Consider the following 18,384-nt stretch of genomic DNA (forward strand, 5'->3'; position numbering starts at 1 on the left):
CAATTTTTGACACATAAAACAAACACCATTCTCCTCAATGATACTACTTATAACAACGACCTGTAGTTCACTTGCCAGAGAGAAGACAAGAGCACACCAGTATACCCTAACCAACAAAAGAAGCAAAGACAAGAGTCCATGGGTACCGGGTGTGAAATGCCAAATTTAAGTAATCAAGAAAAAGTGTCTCAAGATTTTTATTAAAAAACTAAATAATTGAAAAGACACAATGAACCACCTCCACAAATACAGAGATAGAATCAAAAGACTAGTTTGGGAACACTGTTTCATACAGTGCTGAGAGATGCAGAATATGACATAACATCTCCAGAGCAATAGACATTAGCTTAAGGATTTAATGGTGATACTAGGAAGTCGAGTTTGTGTAAAGATGGGCACTGGGCCTGGAGAGTGGCCAGAGGCCAGAAAGCCATACATAACCAGCTTCCTGACAGATGACTAGAAACCCAAGACACTGTAGCAGCAGCAAATGCAACACCTCTCAAAAGCCCACAAACTTAGCTTCTGACCAAACCCTGTCTGGAAAGGTGTGATGTTCTAAATACCATTTCTGTAGGCTGCCAGATGATTTTTTAATTTGAAAAATTAAAGGAAAAATGAGAATAGAAAATCTAACCATTATTATTTGTCATAACATCCTGCATATTTCTACTCCCCACTGCAAGTCTACTAATAAAAGATTCACTAAATTATGCAATCTTCTCAGTACATTCTGAAAAGCACATTACACCTTTACTTGGCTCAATGACATGTTCTAATTCCTAGGAGAAGAATGTGCAAATATTCTTGTCCATCAAACAAATCTTCCTCACTAGAACAACTCAAAGCTCGGAGGAGTGAACAGTCTAAACTGATCATTCCTCTGGCGCCCAGAGAGTTTTCATCTCTAAAAGGAACTCTAAATACTACTTAAATCTCAAATTCAACTTCTAACTAGAAAAATGAAAAAATAAACTTAGAAGAGGCCACAAAGCTTTTGTTGTGACCATGATACATACTTTAAAACTTGAATACCTTCCCAGATAAGCAGAGTTATCACAAAGACTGAATGGAGATAGGGTCTACAACCAGACATGAGACATCCGAGTGCTGTGGTAAAGCTGCAAGCCAAACATGAAGAATGTAAGAAAGCACCATCCAGGGCAATTAACTCAAGATATTTCTATTTTTCCTGTTTGGTTACAGGTGCATTATAAACATTTAAGTCTTAAGACTGATTTAGGGGAAAACATTTAAATGTTTATAAACAGGCAATAAAAGCAGCAGTAGAGTCTGACAATTACAGCACTAAAAAAGCTACAGTATTATTAAGTTTGACACAACTCATGAGCAAAATAACCTAGAGTTAAAGGCAAGGCATATATCTAAATCAGCTCCCCTGTCAAAATAACTATTCCATACTCCCCCAACCAGACAAATGACAAAAAGCTTCTAAGTAAAGGCTGAATCATGCAGGGTAAACAACAGCAAAGCAGCATCACTTGGATAAACAAGTAGCTGCAAAATTAATCATTTTTCACTTCAAGGCAGATGGACCCTGAAAGGTGATACTTGCCTCAAAGTCCTAACTGATCAATAGTCAAGGTAACAAAACCATCATCATCATCATCATCATCATCATCATCAACCCTTGGGTGAGAAAAGTTGCTGAGAAAAGTTTGGACAGGAGTCAGCATAAAGCACTGCTTCCCACTCCAGGAGCCTCAGGAGGTACTGCCTGTCCTTACTCCCAGGCAGCCAAGGCAAAGGCCTATGGCCTAGGCTCAAGTTTGTTAACACGCCCACTGGTGGTGACTCTCCGAAGGAGTCTCGAGGTCACAAGCAGCAAAACTACAGGGGAAATTCACTGGAAGGACTCAGATTCAGTGGCAAGACACATCTAGCACCATGGTCCAGAGGCTTATCCAGTGGTGTGCCCACAGCTGCTGCCTCTCCCATTGCCTACTCTTTCATTACACAACCTACTTCAATCACTGTAACTAGAAATAAAATAGCCAGTCAGTTTGTATTATTGGAATCCAGAAGCCTGAATGACAAGCTTCACCATTACACAGTCATGATTTGATTTTTGTTAAAATTAAATAATTTCTGATAATTTGTTGTTCTGTGTTTTGACTTTAGTAACAAAATCATTACATTCAGTAGGAAATTAGAAATGAGCACAATGAAGAAAGTAACATCATTTATAACCCCACCACCTAGACTGAAATAACCACGACCATTCTGGAGCACACCCTTCTAAGCTTTCTTCCAAAATGAACATCTTGACAAGAGAACAAAGCACGAAGGCAGTAAGCAAACTTGAGGTCTACGTAGTCATTAAGCCGGGGCAGCCAGGTAAAGTTATCATCCAATACACTTCTAAGAATGAAGAGGCTTCATTCCACTTCTCCTAATAAGCAAGCCAAGAAAACACACAGAAATCACAGCCATCCCTGGCAAACCAGAGTGTACAACTGCCCTACATATCTGAACAGTCCAGCCTCCTGATTAGGAAATCCTACTTTAGAAATAGTCCCATTTATCAGAAGGTATAAATTATACATTCTTCCTATAAAGCACAATTTAATCAGTTGTTAAAAAGGGCCAACAAAAAGATAAACCTTCCTATTTTATAAGCAACCTAAAATTTTTATGAAAAACTTCTCAAACAGAAGCTACAATTTAACATCAGAAAGCACAGACTATAGATAGCATTCCTTCCTTCCTATTAAGTCAGAAAAAAATTTCATTACAATTTATCTTTGCATAGGTCACTCAAATAGAGAGAACAAAGGACGTTTTTCCTAAATTATCAAGGTATCACTGAGGCAGTTACATCTAGTCCTTCTCAACCAAAATAATACATCTTTGTTTTCTCCTCCTGTAAGTGGGTCAGAGCCCTTACAAATACTGGAAGCAGGGAAACAGCCTGAACATCAAAATATATTGTTTCAAACGTACTCCTAGGAGCTGACAAGATGTTCTGCGATGAGAACAAAAAATGAAGCCATAATTAACAAAATCTGTTTAGATGGAGTCTGATTTAAAAATAATACTCCACAATATAAAGCAACAACAGAAACCCCACTAAAGTATTGAAAATCCAAGCCTAGATTCAAATATAGTGATACATGGTTGATAAGAATAAGAAAGCCAATTCTCTGAGCTTAACATTGATCCTTTTAAACTAGGATCTTCACAGCAGTGTCAGATTTGGCTTCCTGCCTTTCTCAGTAACTACTTACCTACAGGCTATTTTCTTACTTCTTTTCTCAAAATACTCTATTTTGAAGATGAATCCTGCGGAAATTCCCTATCTCCACTGATCAAATTCTATTTACAGCAGAATAACCTCTGGATCAAATACACTGGGCACAATAAAAAAGGTATTAATCTGTTTAGGTTGCTATAACATAATACCATAGAGTGACTTATAAACAACAGAAATTTATTTCTCACAGTTCTGGTGGCTGGAAGTCCAAGATCAATGTGATTCTGGTGAGGGCTGGTTTCCTAGCTCACCAGTGGGGCCTTCTAGCTGTGTCCTCATGGTGGAAGGGGCAAGGGGCCTTTCTCAGTCCTCTTTATAAGGGTATTCATCCCACTCATGAGAGCTATGCATTGGTGATCTAATTGTCTCTCCCAAAAGCCCCACCTCCTAATACCATCACATTGGGGGTTAGGAATTCAATATATGAATTTTAGGGGAACATATTCAAACCATAGCATGGTCAAAAATAAAATTTATTTTTATCCTTTAATGGAGCAATGGTGAAATAATCGTTCTATGTGGAGGAAGTATGGAATGAACATACATTAAAACAATTCTTTAAACTGAGTCCTAAGAATGTAGAAAAGGTACAGAAATCACGTGATTTATTATGTTTTCTACATATAAACCCTTCCTGGACAGAAATAAGGGGGCAGTGGAGGAGGAGAAGAAAAAGGAAAAAAGTGCTTTTAATTTTAAAGCCTAACCATAAATTGCAGTTTCAGAAAGTACAAGGAGAAGTGACACCAAACTTTGAACCTCATTAGACTCTAAAAATGGGAAAATTTACACGTGATGAGAAAGAATTGCACTTTGAAATGGCAACTTTTACCATCAATTTTTTTCTGTTATGTTACATACTAAATATATTCAATTTATTATGGGCCTTCAATTTCCACAAATAAAATATTTGTCCAGTATATACTGAAAAAACTATCTACAAAATATTTACCAAAGTGCTTAAGGTGATTAATTAAAGTAATCTTTGTCGGTACCATGCCAGTTCACAGTCTGCAATGTTTTATTGTTATTATTCTGACTTCGTTTGCCTGCTTTTTAAAGAATGTTCCAGTATCATTTTTACGAAATTGAAAGGAAGAGACTGAAAGCAAAAAGATGTAAGAACTCTTAAGTGAAAGCACAGAAATGGTGTCAGAAAGTAAAATAAATTAGCTTTAAAAGGGGCTGCATGGTAAGAAAAGGATGTAAACTTTTAAAATTTTGTTTCTAAGGAACTCTAATTTTGATGCCAAAATTAGATGGTGACATATTGAGGTATATAACAGGACTGTAAAGCTAAATTTAGATGTTCCTTCTTTAAAGCATCTGCCAGCTCCTAGACCACTTATTGAATAGGTATCTTGTGCTAAACAGTTATGTACATTATTTCAGTTAAAGCTCAAAATGTGTATGCATTATAGAGAAACTGGACTCCGGAGAAGGTTACCTATTTGCCCTAGGTAAACATTAGTGACCAAGTTGATATGAAAATCCTGCCTGACTCCAAAGCATGTGATCATTCCTCTAAATCAAGTTGTCCCTCATACCATCCACCCCTCTTCAGTATCTACTTTATATGCACTGTCCCCTTAAATCCTCACAACCCTGTGTGAGGTAAGCATTATCATCTTCATTATAAAAATTAGGAAAACTAGCACAATGAGGTTAGGCAACTTGCCAGAATTTAGCTTCTGGTCCCTGGCTCCAAAGTCCATATATTCTTTCCAATATATTTTGCTGCTTTCAGCTCTAACAATCTACAAATCTATCATCACATGACCATCTCTTCCTTTACAGTAAACCATGATTCTGTGCAGGAAGATCGAGTCAGACGTGATATTTCATTACCACTGCAACTCTCATCTTTCTCCCTTCACACACTCCACATCACCTCTCCCAGCAAAATCACCAGACATCTTCTCATGGATTGGTATTACTATCAGCTACTCCCCCTACCACCCCTATAGACGATCATAAACGCTGAAGAAAAGTAGGAGGAAATCTTCCCACCAAGGAAAGGTCATTGGGGCCACTTTTACAGTTTGTCATATTCTACCTGATAATCTTACTCCAACAAGCCCAAGGACCAGGTCAAATTCAATATATATTTAAAGTAAGAGTTTAAATATTCCCATTGTTATTTTGATCTTATGTCATTATCAGCTGGTTGACGGCAGGCAACATTTCTAAGTCTGTGACTTCACCTATAAAATGAATATGATAGCAAATGACCCTTCAACCTTAGAGCTCAAAGTTAATCTAACCTACATCCCCTCTTCCTTTGCTTGCTTGTGAGAAAGAAGCTGAAAATTTGGCAGGGTGCAGTGACTCACACCAGTAATCCCAGCACTTTGGGAGGCTGAGGCAAGTGGAATGCTTGAGGTCAAGAGTTCAAGGCCAGCCTGGCCAACATGGTGAAACCCATCTCTACTAAAAACACAAAAGTTACCCGGGGGTGATGGTGCATGCCTGTATTCCCAGCTACTCAGGAGGCTGAGGCAGGAGAATCGCTTGAACTCGCGAGGCAGAGGTTGCAGTGAGCCAAGATCACCCCACTGCACTCCAGTCTGGCGAAAGGGCGAGGCTCCATCTCAAAAAAAAAAAAAAAAGCAGCAGCTGGAAATGTACAGGCAAGAGCAGATAAAACTCGACAGTAAGTAAAGCAAGTGGTCATTATTAGGTTCTGCAATATACACAAGCACCTACTCAGAGGAAGGTGTGCACGCACACGTCTAATCTGAAACAAGCGACAAAAACAATCTAGAGTTTATTCTTGCCAACCTGAAATGAATCACCTGTTTTTACCTCATCTACATTCAAGAGAGGGCCCAGATTGATCCAAAAGAGCCACTGAACCATGCTCACCACTGAGTCTTGAGGCAAGCCAGCTCTCCAACCCTTAGAATGACCTCTGGCTTGACTGCAGCTATCAACTGAACATGAGGAATGGAAAGCTACAAAAGCCTAAAGCTTATCACAGAAGCAGCATTTCAAATATAAATCTACTTCCATATTTTATTAATTCTGGTAGAAGGTAAGGCTCAAAAAGCCTGGATATCTTAACATTCTAATCTTTTTTTATTATTCCTTTTTAGAGACACAGTCTTGCTCTGTCACTCAGGCTGGGGTGCACTGGCACCATCCTAACTCACTGTAGACTCCAACTCCTGGGCTCAGGTGATCCTCTCACCTCAGCCTCCAGAGTAGCTGGGACTCCAGGCCCACTACCATGCCCACCTACTTTTCCTTTTTTTTTTTAATCTGGGTAGATACGGGGAATCCCTATGTTCCCCAGGCTGGTCTTAAACTCCTGGCTTCAAGCAATCCTTCCCTGTCAGCCTCCCAAAGTGCAGAGATTATTTCCATGTGAGCCAATGCACCCAGCCTACATTCTAATCTTAATTCTCTAAATCCAGATGATGACACTTCACAGTTGAGGAGCCTGGGATAGGATCAAAGGTGGCAAGATTAAAATTAAAATCCTAAAGTCATTTGTAATCCCAGCACTCTGGGAGGCCAATGCAGACAGATCACCTGAGGTCAGGAGTGCAAGACTAGCCTGGCCAACATGGTGAAACCCCGTCTCTACTAAAAATACACAAATTAGCTGGGCATGGTAGTGCATGCCTTGAACCCAGGAGGCAGAGGTTGTACTGAGCCAAGACTGCACCATTGCACTCCAGTCTGGGTGACAGAGAGAGACTCCATCTCAAAAAAAAAAAAAAAAAAAAAAAAAAAAAAAATCACATGCCAAGCAATCTTAACGAATGGTAAATTTGGGGCTGCGAAGACAGTTGAGAATTATAATAGACTGAATTTGCAGCAAGACAAAAAAAAGTTTAATTTCAGTCACGAAGATGTTATTATCTCAAAACCATAACACAATAAGTACCTGCAGCTCAGCAGATTATCTAAATTTACATGTGAGAAATGGTACGAACAAAACTTACCAGTCCAATCCAGAGACCTTCGCCAAGAATTCTGGCTGCTGCCATCAATAAAACAGAAGAGAAACAGCCAAGGTAACTAAGCGTAAGTCCCAACTCTGCCATTAATGAGATGAGTGTGCCTCCAAGGTTCAGAACTTGGGGGTACTTCAAACATTGAGTGGGAACTTCTAGAAGGAAAGAGCTGCCATAAAGAAGACCCGCGAGGGCTGAAGAGCTGGCAGGGGTAGTGGGCCCAAGTCCCAACCGCTGGTCAGGAGGCTTTTCCAGGCCAACCAAAACCACCACGGTAGTTGGAGACCCCACTGAGTCCATGAGAACACAGAGAAGTTGGGATAAAACAGCTATAAAAAGAAACATTTGCAAGGCTGTTCAGAAGGCAATAAAACAAGAAGATACTGTCCAATATTTCCTAATAAAAAATACAGGGCTGGGCGTGGTGGCTCACGCCTGTAATCCCAACACTTTGGGAGGCCGAGGCTGGTGGATCATCTGAGGTCAGGAATTCAAGACCAGCCTGGCCAACATGGTGAAACCCTGTGTCTACCAGAAACACAAAAATTGGCTGCGCATGGTACCAGGCGCGCACCTGTAATCCCAGCTCCTCGGGAGGCTGAGGCAGAAGAACCGCTAGAAGCCAGGAGGCGGAGCTTGCAGTGAGCTAAGTTCGCGCCACCGCCACCGCACTCCAGCCTGGACAACAGAACGAGACTCCGTCTGGGGGAAAAAAAAAAAAAATCCCAGAGTTCCACAGGGCGCCAGTCCCAGCCCTTCCGCCAAAGCCACCGTTGGAGAACAGCAGCCCTGGCTCTGCGCTACCCTGTGGCCATGGGCCTCAATAAGGGCCAAAAGATGACCAGGAACGTAAGCAAGCCCAGGCACAGCCTCCGCCACGGGCGTCTGACCAAACACACCAAGTTTGTGCGGGGCATGATCCGGGAGTTATGTGGCTTCGCCCCGTACGAGCAGCACGCCAAGGAGCTACTGAAGGTCTCCAAGGACAAATGGGCCCTCAAGTTCATCAAGAAAAGGGTGGGGGCGCACATCCGCACCAAGAGGAAGCGGGAGGAGCTGAGCAACGTCCTGGCTGCCATGAGGAAAGCCGCTGCCAAGAAAGACGGAGCCCCCTTCCCTGCCCTCTCCCTGAAATAAAGAACAGCTTGACAGGAAAAATAAAATAAAATTAAATTTAAAAAATACATATATACACATATATACACATACACACACACACCTTTTTTTCTTAGTATTTCCTAACCAATTGGGAAAGACATAAAAATCTGTATTCAACTAAAATTTGTATCTACTCTGTAGACCAAAGAATGTGCTAGGCACCAGGAACGTGAACATGAGACGGTTAAAACTCCTTGTCTCTCGAGCTACTGGAGTAAAAACCACTGAGTCTCAGTACAGAGGTCTAGACGCTGCTCTAGGAGGCAGCAAGATCCTCTGCAGTGTGGTGGTAAGGGCAGCGTGCAGGGGACGTGGCATCTTCTCAGTGAGGTCCAGGCAGAGGGAAGTACACATTATGAAGATAAGAAGGGTAAAAGAGCCAGAAATGGCAGGATCAGTGAGGACTTTAGATAAAGAAGACCACCAGACTGTGAGCGACCTGTCTTAAGCTACATTAATGAGTCTCTTTTAGGAATATATTTCTGGGGATGATGCAAAGGGCGGAGGAACAGGAAGAGAGGCTACTGGCAGTCAGGAAAAAAACTGAACAACATTTGAGGAATGACGGAATGAAAGCAGTAAAGTGAGTTCTGACAGAAGCATTTGAAGAGAACTTCTGCAAAGAAACCGGTAGGATCTGGTGACCAACTAGATGTAGACTATGCTGGAAAATGAGGAGATAGAGTAACTCGGGCTTCTGCATTTAGAAAACACTTTTTTCCCCCTCAAGAGACAAGGTCTCTCTGTTGCCCAGGCTAGAGTGCAGTGGTTATTCACAGGCACAATCTTAGTGCACTATGGCCTTGAACTCCTGGGCTCAAGTGATCCTCCCACCTCAGCTGCCAGAGTAGCCACAACTACAGGCACACATCATCGCACCCAGCTGGCGACACTTTTAAAAATTAAAAAGCAGAGTGACAAAATTTTAGAGACAGAAGGGTCATCCCCAGGTCACCGCGAGGCAGGATAAAGCCTGTGGGCCCCACTGTTGTAGACCCTGGCAATTAAGAAGTAGCATGAGTAGGAAGCCTGGCAGAGAGAAGATAATGGCTCCAGCAGCTGCTGCAAAAAGAAAAGCTGGAAGGTTACAAACATACATTGGCAAAAATTCTTACTATTTGTTAGGGTAAGATTAGGGAACTTAATTCTATTCTTACATAGACCTCATAAAATTTCTTGTTGCCTTCTACTTTCTTTCAAAGATATTTATGTTGTTCATTTAAACACATACACAGAAAGTTACACACAGGGTAATTTCTGTCACCGATCCTAGAGCCCTTAAGGACAGCCATAAACCAAAAGCAGTATTTATTCCCTCCCCCTCACCCTGCAACCACATTTTACAAGAAAGAAAACTGAATGAAGCACAGGCCATATGATCTTTCAGTACAATCAGGAAATTTTAGACAAGATAATGAGTTTGTTTTAGGGCCAGATATATTTGAGATGTCAACAGACATTTGGGTAGTGATGTAAAGTAGACAGCTGGACATATACATCTGTGGCTCAGAATACAGAGCTACAGATATAAATGTGGTAGTCACCAGCCCACAAATGGCCTTAACACCATGGAAACAGATGCGATCATCTTCAGAGAGAATGCAGATGAGAAGAGCAACAGACCTACAACAGTGACACTGAGGAAGGGCCAACATTTAGAAAAAACCAACAAAGAAACTGAGAGGTACTGCTTTTGGTTCAACTTCTATCTACTTCTTCACTAATCAAAGACAGAAACCTTTTCTATTAAACCATATATATGTATTTTCAGTGCCAAATACCGAAGTATTGGAATACTGAAAACAATCAACTATAAATTTTAACAATTTCAGTAAGTTGCCAGCAGTTAGTGACAGCAATCTATCACTTTCCCTGAACTGTCAGAGAGAAAAGGATTCCACGTAAGTGACATATCCCAATAAAGGAAGCTTTTCCCTTTTTGTGAACAGTTCATAGCTCAAATTCTTCCAAGAACCAGGCAGGTGAGTGTGAAGCACTAAGATTCAGACAGTAAATGTTGGGTCCGAGTTCTACTGGAGTGGGCCTGTGCCTCCTAAGGGCATTCAAATTCAGTCTTCTGTAGAGAATACCTGAGGATCCTGGTACTTGCGGTACCATGTGAACTAGAAATCCAAACCATGCTTCCATGGGCTTTTTAACAACTGCACAAGGCTGCAAAATGACAAACTTTCTTATATTTATCATCTCCAAGGTCTATTCTCCAGCTATTAACCATTTTTCTCTACATACTAAGTCCTCATAAACTCTATGTTGTAAAAGACACAATTTAAAAAATGATCGGTTCTGTGGCTTTGGGTAAGTTATCTCACAGCCTCAGTTTTTCGTCTGTAAAATAGAGATGATTAATAATATTGTTATGAGGACTAACTGAAAGCGTGCTTAAAGAAGGCTGAGCACCCAGTGAAGGTGAGGTCATTAATGAAGGATGAGGAAGAGGGGAAGAGAAAGTGAGTAAATGATGATGTCCTTTAAGTACATCACTGATGATCAAAGTGCCAATAATGCCTACACAACTACAAGTAACACCGAAGTGTCATACATACCAAAAAACAAACACACACACACACACACACATACACAGACGCACATAAGTTATACCTTTTCTTGGTTTCTAATTTAATTGTTCAAAGTTTTTAACTATTAACTGAACAAAATATGACAATTAAATGGTACCTAACAAAATGTGTCATTAAAAAGAAGAAGTTTAATTCTTGGTATTTTATTTGACTGTATTAACCACCTTTTTTAAAAAAAACTTTTTTATTTTTATAGAGATGGTATCTCACTATGTTGCTCAGGCTGGTTTTGAACTCCTGAGCTTAAGTGATCCTCTTGCCTTGTGACTCCCAAAGTACTGGGATTATAGGCATGAACCGTCATGCTTGGCCTTAAAATCTTTTTTTTTTTTTTTTGAGATGGAGTTTCACTCCTATTGCCCAGGCTAGAGTGCAATGGTGCGATCTCGGATCACTGCAACCTTCACCTCCCGGGTTCAAGCGAATCTCCTGCCTCAGCCTCCCAAGTAGCTGGGATTACAGGCATGCGCCACCACACCCAGGTAATTCTGTATTTTTAGTAGAGATGGGGTTTCTCCATGTTGGTCAGGATGGTCTCGAACTCCCGACCTCAGGTGATCTACCCGCCTCGGCCTCCCAAATTGCTGGGATTACAGGCGTGAGCCACCGTGCCTAGTTGGCCTTAACAATCTTTTAAATCATCTCCTGAAAAGGTTGCTACTACTTAAAGGAAACAAATTTTATAGTCCTAAAAAGTCAGAGTCACAATTATATTTAAACCCCAGCACCCTTGCCTAAGAAATCACACAGTTCTCTTCAGATAGAAAAGAACTGGGCTAGGCGTGGTGGCACAAGTACTTAATTCCAATACTTTAGGAGGCTGAGGAAACAAGACTGTTAAAGTTCAGGAGTCTGAGAGCAGACTGAGAAACACAACGAGATCCCATCCTTATGAAAAATTAAAAAAAAAAAAAGTCAGGCATGGTGGTGTGCACCTATAGTCTCAGCTACCTGGAAGGCTGACGTGGGAAAATCATTTGAGCTCCCGGGTTGAGGCTGCAGTGAGCTATGATCATACCACTATACTCCAGCCTGGTGACAGAGCAAGACCCCGCCTCTTAACAAAAAACAAACAAACAAACAAAAAAGATTTGAAACTGAATATTCAAAGGTTAAACCAAGCTGGTCTAGAAGAGGGTGGAAAATAACAAAACTGTCAATTCTGTCCACGTGTGCTAGTTACATTTGTTCTATTTGATGACCAAGGACATCACACCTGGTCTCTCAGCCTTCTTAAGGCATATAAATGGAAGTGACTGGAGAAAAGACATGAAGAGCACATCCTGGTCCACACATCTGCAGCTTGATGTGAGCCACCTTGCACATACAAACAATGGACATCTTTGTTGTTGTTCAGATATCATACTCTGAGGCTTAGGGGTTTGGAGCTGCAAAACATAGATTTGAGAGCATCTCTAATATTAAATGGTATGTGACATTAAGTCATAAACTTATTTTTTTTAATCTACAAAGTGAGAATAAAGCCATCTACATTACTTATCAACAAGTATTTTTTAAAGAATTAAATAGTGAACAGGAAAATGCTCTGTAAAATGAAAGGCATTTAAGTTATTTCTTCCCTGGCTAGGACACAGCTAAAAGAACAGTACTAGTATAATTTAAAATAATCATTCTTGGTTTTCTTAAAGAACAGAAAAAAAAACTGGTCAAATTCCTTGGTACTAAGTTTCCAGACTCTAAATGCCTAAATTTCAAATGCTGGAAGTTATCAGTTTATAAGAATCCCATCTAGAATCTTAGTTGTATCAATTCACCATTTTGGGCATTAGTTTTTCTATCTAATGTATAAAACAAGGGTGTCAGATGACCCAGACTTCCACGTTCTTTTCTTGCTATCATGCTTTTTCATTCCATTAATCATCCTATATATGCGTGGTCAAAAATCAAGCAATAATAGTTAAATGCTTTTGAATAGCAAATAAAAAATATTAAAACGTTGCATCACTCATAAATGAACTTTTAACTTTCAAAACCTCAACTATACTAAAGTCATAAAAAAAAAGTAATTCTCAAATATGGTGATTCCTCCTAATAATCTATTCTTATGCATATGACCTAGAATGATGACATATGATATGTAAATCTTTTTCTCATATGAGATCTTGTTGCCCATGTGCCTCTCAAAGCATGACCATTTCATTGAGCTAAGTGTTATTCTAGTGTTAAAACGTAGTGGCTACTTTGACCAGGCACAGTGGCTCACGCCTGTAATACCAGCACTATGGGAGTCCGAAGCAGGTGGATCACCTAAGGACAGGAGTCGAGATCAGCCTGGCCAACATGGTGAAACCCTGACTCTACTAAAAATACAAAAAAAAATTAGCCAGACATAGTGGCGGGCACCTGTAATCCCAGTTACTCAGGAGGCTGAGGCAGGAGAATCACTTGAACCCAGGAGGTGGAAGTTGCAGTGAGCCGAGATGGTGCCATTGCACTCGAGCCTGGGCAACAAGGGCAAAACTCTGTCTAAAAAAAAAAAAGACAAAAAAGAAAAAAAACCTATTTTGTACCACATACCCTTACATGCAAAGAATGCAAGAAAAAGAAAAAAAAAAAAAAACCTGATGTGTTGCATCACTGGAGCAAAGTCAGCTGTGTTGGATTTACAGAGGTATGTTATCAGTCACTATAATTTCACATTTGGAGATATACAGGTTTTCCCTTACATGCATGCAAAATATTATGCCATTGACTCCTAATAGGAATTTTTAAGTTCGAAAACACAAAATGTACTAAATCCCACCAAGGAACTAAATGGAGCCCTGTTCTTAGAAAAAGTTAATTTCAGTAGATCTACTTTAAAAACATTTAAATTGGAAGAATATTTTTTTGAAAATGCTTGATTTGCACTGATCTAAAAGCTCTTCTACAAATTCATCATGAATATCTCAAAGAATCAGAAAACCTTTGGTGGTCCCCATAAAACCTGTAATTCCATTAAACAGGTAGATGAACCACTTTACTACTAAGATAATCAGCTCCATTTTTTTCACCAGTTGTTAAATCTTTTCTAGCACCTCTGGGGAGGCAAGGGATAATAACTTTGTTTTTCTTCAGGAGCTAGAGGTACTGCCAAGCAGAACCTAAGCTGCCTCTAGGAACATGGCTGATATTAGGGCAGTAACAGCAACAGAAGGTACTCAGGGGTACATGGCAGTGGAGGAATGACATGAGGATGAAATGGACACTGCAGAACTCATTACACCCAAACACATTTTCTTCACTTGTGTACTTTGAAATAAATACTTGCATCTGTGTTGAAATGCAGTAACTATAACAGGACAACGCCACAGCAATAAATGCATCAATACACATTTTCCTTCAATAAAAAGACCCCCCAAAAAACTGACAGTCCTAAACTGAGGGAAAAGTCACACCTAGAAGACCTGGTATTTCTTGTATCATAGGCAGCCACGGGTTCCTCTAGAGAAGTCTTTCATTTATTCAAACACAGACTGTCACATTATAACTGATGAATACCCAGTAAGAAAGGAGGCAAACTTTTTATCTTTTCCTTTTTTTAGAGACAGGGTCTCGCTATGTTGCCCATGCTGGTCTTGAACTCCTGGGGTCAAGCTACGCTCCTGCCTCGGCCTCCCAAAGTGCTGGGATTACTGGTGTGAGCCACTATACCCAGCCACAAGCATTTTTCATGAAAAAGACAGGGCTGAACAACAACAACAAAAATTATTTCCTCTAAACTTAATCCCACAAGACTTCCTTTTCAGTAAATGAATATAACAACACCTACCATCACTTAATTGTAAACTTTCCACAGCTCTGCATTAAACAGAGGCTTCTCCTACAGGCTAAAGATTGTCCTGGTCCCAGGAAAAAGATGTCCTTTTTGCATCCTGAGCCCAAAGAGTATTTTAATAATCATTAGTAATCACCACATGGGAGTGTGTCTGGTGAAGGGAACAAGAATTGAAATTTGAATCCAAATTTGGGTTGTTTTTTTTTTTTTTTCCTGAGACGGAGTCTTGCTCAGTCGCCCAGGCTGGAGTACAGTGGCGCAATCTGGGCTCACTGTAAGCTCTGCCTCCCGGGTTCATACCATTCTCCTGCCTCAGCCTCCCGAGTAGCTGGGACCACAGGCACCCACCACCACGCCCGGCTAATTTTTTTCCTATTTTTAGTAGAGACGGGGTTTCACCATGCTAGCTAGGATGGTCTCGATCTCCTGACCTCATGATCCACCTGCCTCGGCCTCCCAAAGTGCTGGGATTACAGGTGTGAGCCACCGCGCCCGGCCGGTTTTGTATTTTTTTTTTAAGCTCTAGCTAGACTGAATGGCAAGAACAAACTGAGGTTAAATTCAGTGTCGTGGCTTGAGTGGGGAAGAGGGAGCTGAATACCATCATAAACTATAATTTATTGACCTTTATCTCTTTTATCAGACAACACAAAGTTGGAAATTCATCTATATGAATTTATCTCTCCCTTTAAAACTGAACATTTAAGAAACTACACTCCTTTTGCCTTAAGAAGACTGTTTTATGTTAGTAGAACATTAAAAAGAATATATAACATTTGGCAAGTAATATGACAGATAACTGAGTATTTTTCTCCTTAAAATGACAGAAAATTAAGCAGCTCCTTAAAAAAAAAATGCTCAAAATAACTTTATACAAGGACAAATAACTGAGTGGTTTCCTTTAAATTACTAATTTGAGTTATAGTAAAGGAAATAAACTTTTACCTGTAAAATATAATACTGTCAGGATAGAAAGTGTAAAAGAATTTTTAAAAGGAAAAAAAAAAAAAAACGGAATAGGTTGGAGCTTAGGAAACAACGGGCAAAAGGAAACAATATTCATTTAGGAACTAAAGAACAATAAAGAAAACAATATTCATTTCTAAATTTAAAAAAAAAGGTTAAAGTAACAGTTCACTGGCATTCTCATCGAAAAGAAAAAGTTGAGTGGTTTTTGAATTTTAAAATTAGGTAAAATTAAAAATTGAATCCTTCAATCATATTAGCCACATTTCAAATGCTCATAGCTTTTACTGATATTATACAATCTTCCATCAGTGGAAGACAGATTGCCCAGAAATTCCACTTAGGCAGCACTGGCCTAAAGTATTTTAAACAATTTATAGAAATGATACTTTATATATCCATTAAGAATTTCTGCAACAAAATGATTAGTGAAACATTCAAATTATCATCATTTTTTTTTTTTCTGAGACAGAGTCTCCCTCTGTCGCCCAGGCTGGAGTGCAGAGGTGTGATCTCAGCTCACTGCAACCTCCCGTCTCCCGGGTTCAAGCAATTCTCATGCCTCAGCCTCCGGAGTAGCTGGGACTACAAGCATGCGCCACCACGTCCAGCTAATTTCTGCATTTTTAGTAGAGACAAGGTTTCCTCATGTTGGCCAGGCTGGTCTCAAACTCCTGACCTCAGGTGATCCGCCCGCCTCAGCCTCCCAAAGTGCTGGGATTACAGGCGTGAGCCACAGTGCCTGACCCAAGTTAGTATCTTTACATTAGGATTTCTTTAATCATAATTAACTGCATAAAACATAGAAACAAAAAATATATAAGATTTAACAGGTCACCTGCCTTTAGAAAGAAGCACCTCTAACTATGGTAATCCATTTCGATGTTTAATACCCCCAGTGTCAAGGAATTCATCCACCCTCAGTCACTCATTGTAAATGCTGCCATAATATTCCCACCCATTTCCAGAACAGATAAATAATATCTTGCTGCAAAGTCTACAGCATATCTTACAGCCTTCCATTCTAGGGGGAAAAATCTATTTCTTTAGACTTTCTTTAAATCACCTTACTTTATGCCCACAGGAAAATGTGCATGTATTATCTACAAACATCCTTGCTAAAACCTTTCAATGGCTCTTGGTAATCGTCGGCATAAAATTCAAAGACCTTTCTTTGCCACCTGGTCACTACATACCCCCTCATCTATTTTCCCATCCTCCCCTCCATCTCTTTCCCCGCTTATGCAAGTATTTAGAGTTTCACGATGGTGCCACTATGTTTCATTTCACTCTGATTTCTCAGATGCTGTTTCCTGGAATACCATTTAGACTAGATCCAAGCCATCCTGAGACAATACATAGAGCAAATCCCTGTCCCCCACAAAAGTAATTCAAATTCCAGAAAGAAAAATGAAAAGGTCTTGACCAAAAAGGTGATTAAATTTTAGAACTGTCTTAGAAGGGGAACAAAATTAAGTAGTAATTTTATTGCAGTGCAACAAAATTAAGTCATTGAAAATATATTGAGCCACCAACCACAAGGCCATGGTTGAAAAAGTAAGGTTAGAGAATCTTAATTCCCGTACATCTTTATTTAAAAAAAAAAAAAAGAAAGAAAGAAAGAAAGAAAGCCAACCAGCCAGCCATCTGTGTTGAATGTTTTGTCATCTGTTTAGAGTCAGAGGCTTGAATCACATAGCTTCTTGAAATTCTTACAATATTTAGATTTGTTAGCATAAATAGAATATCCAAGTTTTTTTCTGACTATGTCACTTAACTGCTAACATCTTATCAATGGCACATTAGGTACACTTTAGGTGTTTCATAAATGCTTGACTGAATATAAGAATCTACTGACGAATCTTTTACCTTCTTACAGCTGATTGTACTGATCTCACTTTCACTTACCCACACCCAATGAACACAGCAAGTACCACAATAATACTTAACATTTACTAGAGAAAGGACCTAAAGAGCAGAGACTGGTAAGTCAACACTGTCTAGAATATTATTCAATGTCATCTATACAACATTCACAAAGAGGCTATTTTGAGAATTTCAAATGAGGGTGTAAGTTATAAGGTTTTCTTATACACTGCCTACGACAACGTAATTAAAGATGTACCTTTCCGAAAAGCAATTCAACACTCCTTTATCAAGAGCCTTACAAATTGGCTTCACAAGTGATTCCATTTCTAAGACTCCATCAATAAAATTATGTACATCCATCAATATCATGAACTCAGTTCTATGCAGCCTTTATAAATGATATTATAGATGTTATTTAATAACATAAGAAAATTTGCATATGTTAAGTATAAAATGCCAGTTTTAAAATCATTTCTCAGTATGATACTAGATTGTACGGTTGGTGATGATGTTATCGTTAAAGTACATCTGCTTGGTTTTTTTTTTGTTGTTGTTATTGTTGTTGTTTTGAGAGAGACTCTCGCCCTGTCGCCCAGGTTGGAGTGCAGTGGCGTGATCTTGGCTTGCTGTAGCCTCTTCCTCCTGGGTTCAAACAATTCTCCTGCCTCAACCTCCTGAGGAGCTGGGATTACAGGTGTGCACCACCACACCCAGATCATTTTTGTATTTTTAGTAGGGATGGGGTTTCACCATGTTGGCCAGGCTGGTCATGAACTCCTA

General features: G+C 39.8%; 2 protein-coding genes across 14 annotated transcripts in view; one reads left to right on the forward strand and one right to left on the reverse strand.

The window, feature by feature from the left end:
- SRPK2 (SRSF protein kinase 2) overlaps positions 1 to 18,384 on the reverse strand; it is a 290,349-nt gene that overhangs the window by 129,596 nt on the left and 142,369 nt on the right. The window lies entirely within an intron of this gene.
- Positions 6,520 to 10,199, forward strand: LOC102136318 (large ribosomal subunit protein eL36-like). The gene has a single exon (XM_074035731.1). It carries the CDS (start codon positions 8,050 to 8,052, stop codon positions 8,371 to 8,373), a length of 324 nt encoding a protein of 107 aa, XP_073891832.1. The 5' UTR covers positions 6,520 to 8,049; the 3' UTR covers positions 8,374 to 10,199.

Source organism: Macaca fascicularis, chromosome 3, assembly GCF_037993035.2.
Source record: "Macaca fascicularis isolate 582-1 chromosome 3, T2T-MFA8v1.1".
NCBI classification, from domain to species: Eukaryota; Metazoa; Chordata; class Mammalia; order Primates; family Cercopithecidae; genus Macaca; species Macaca fascicularis.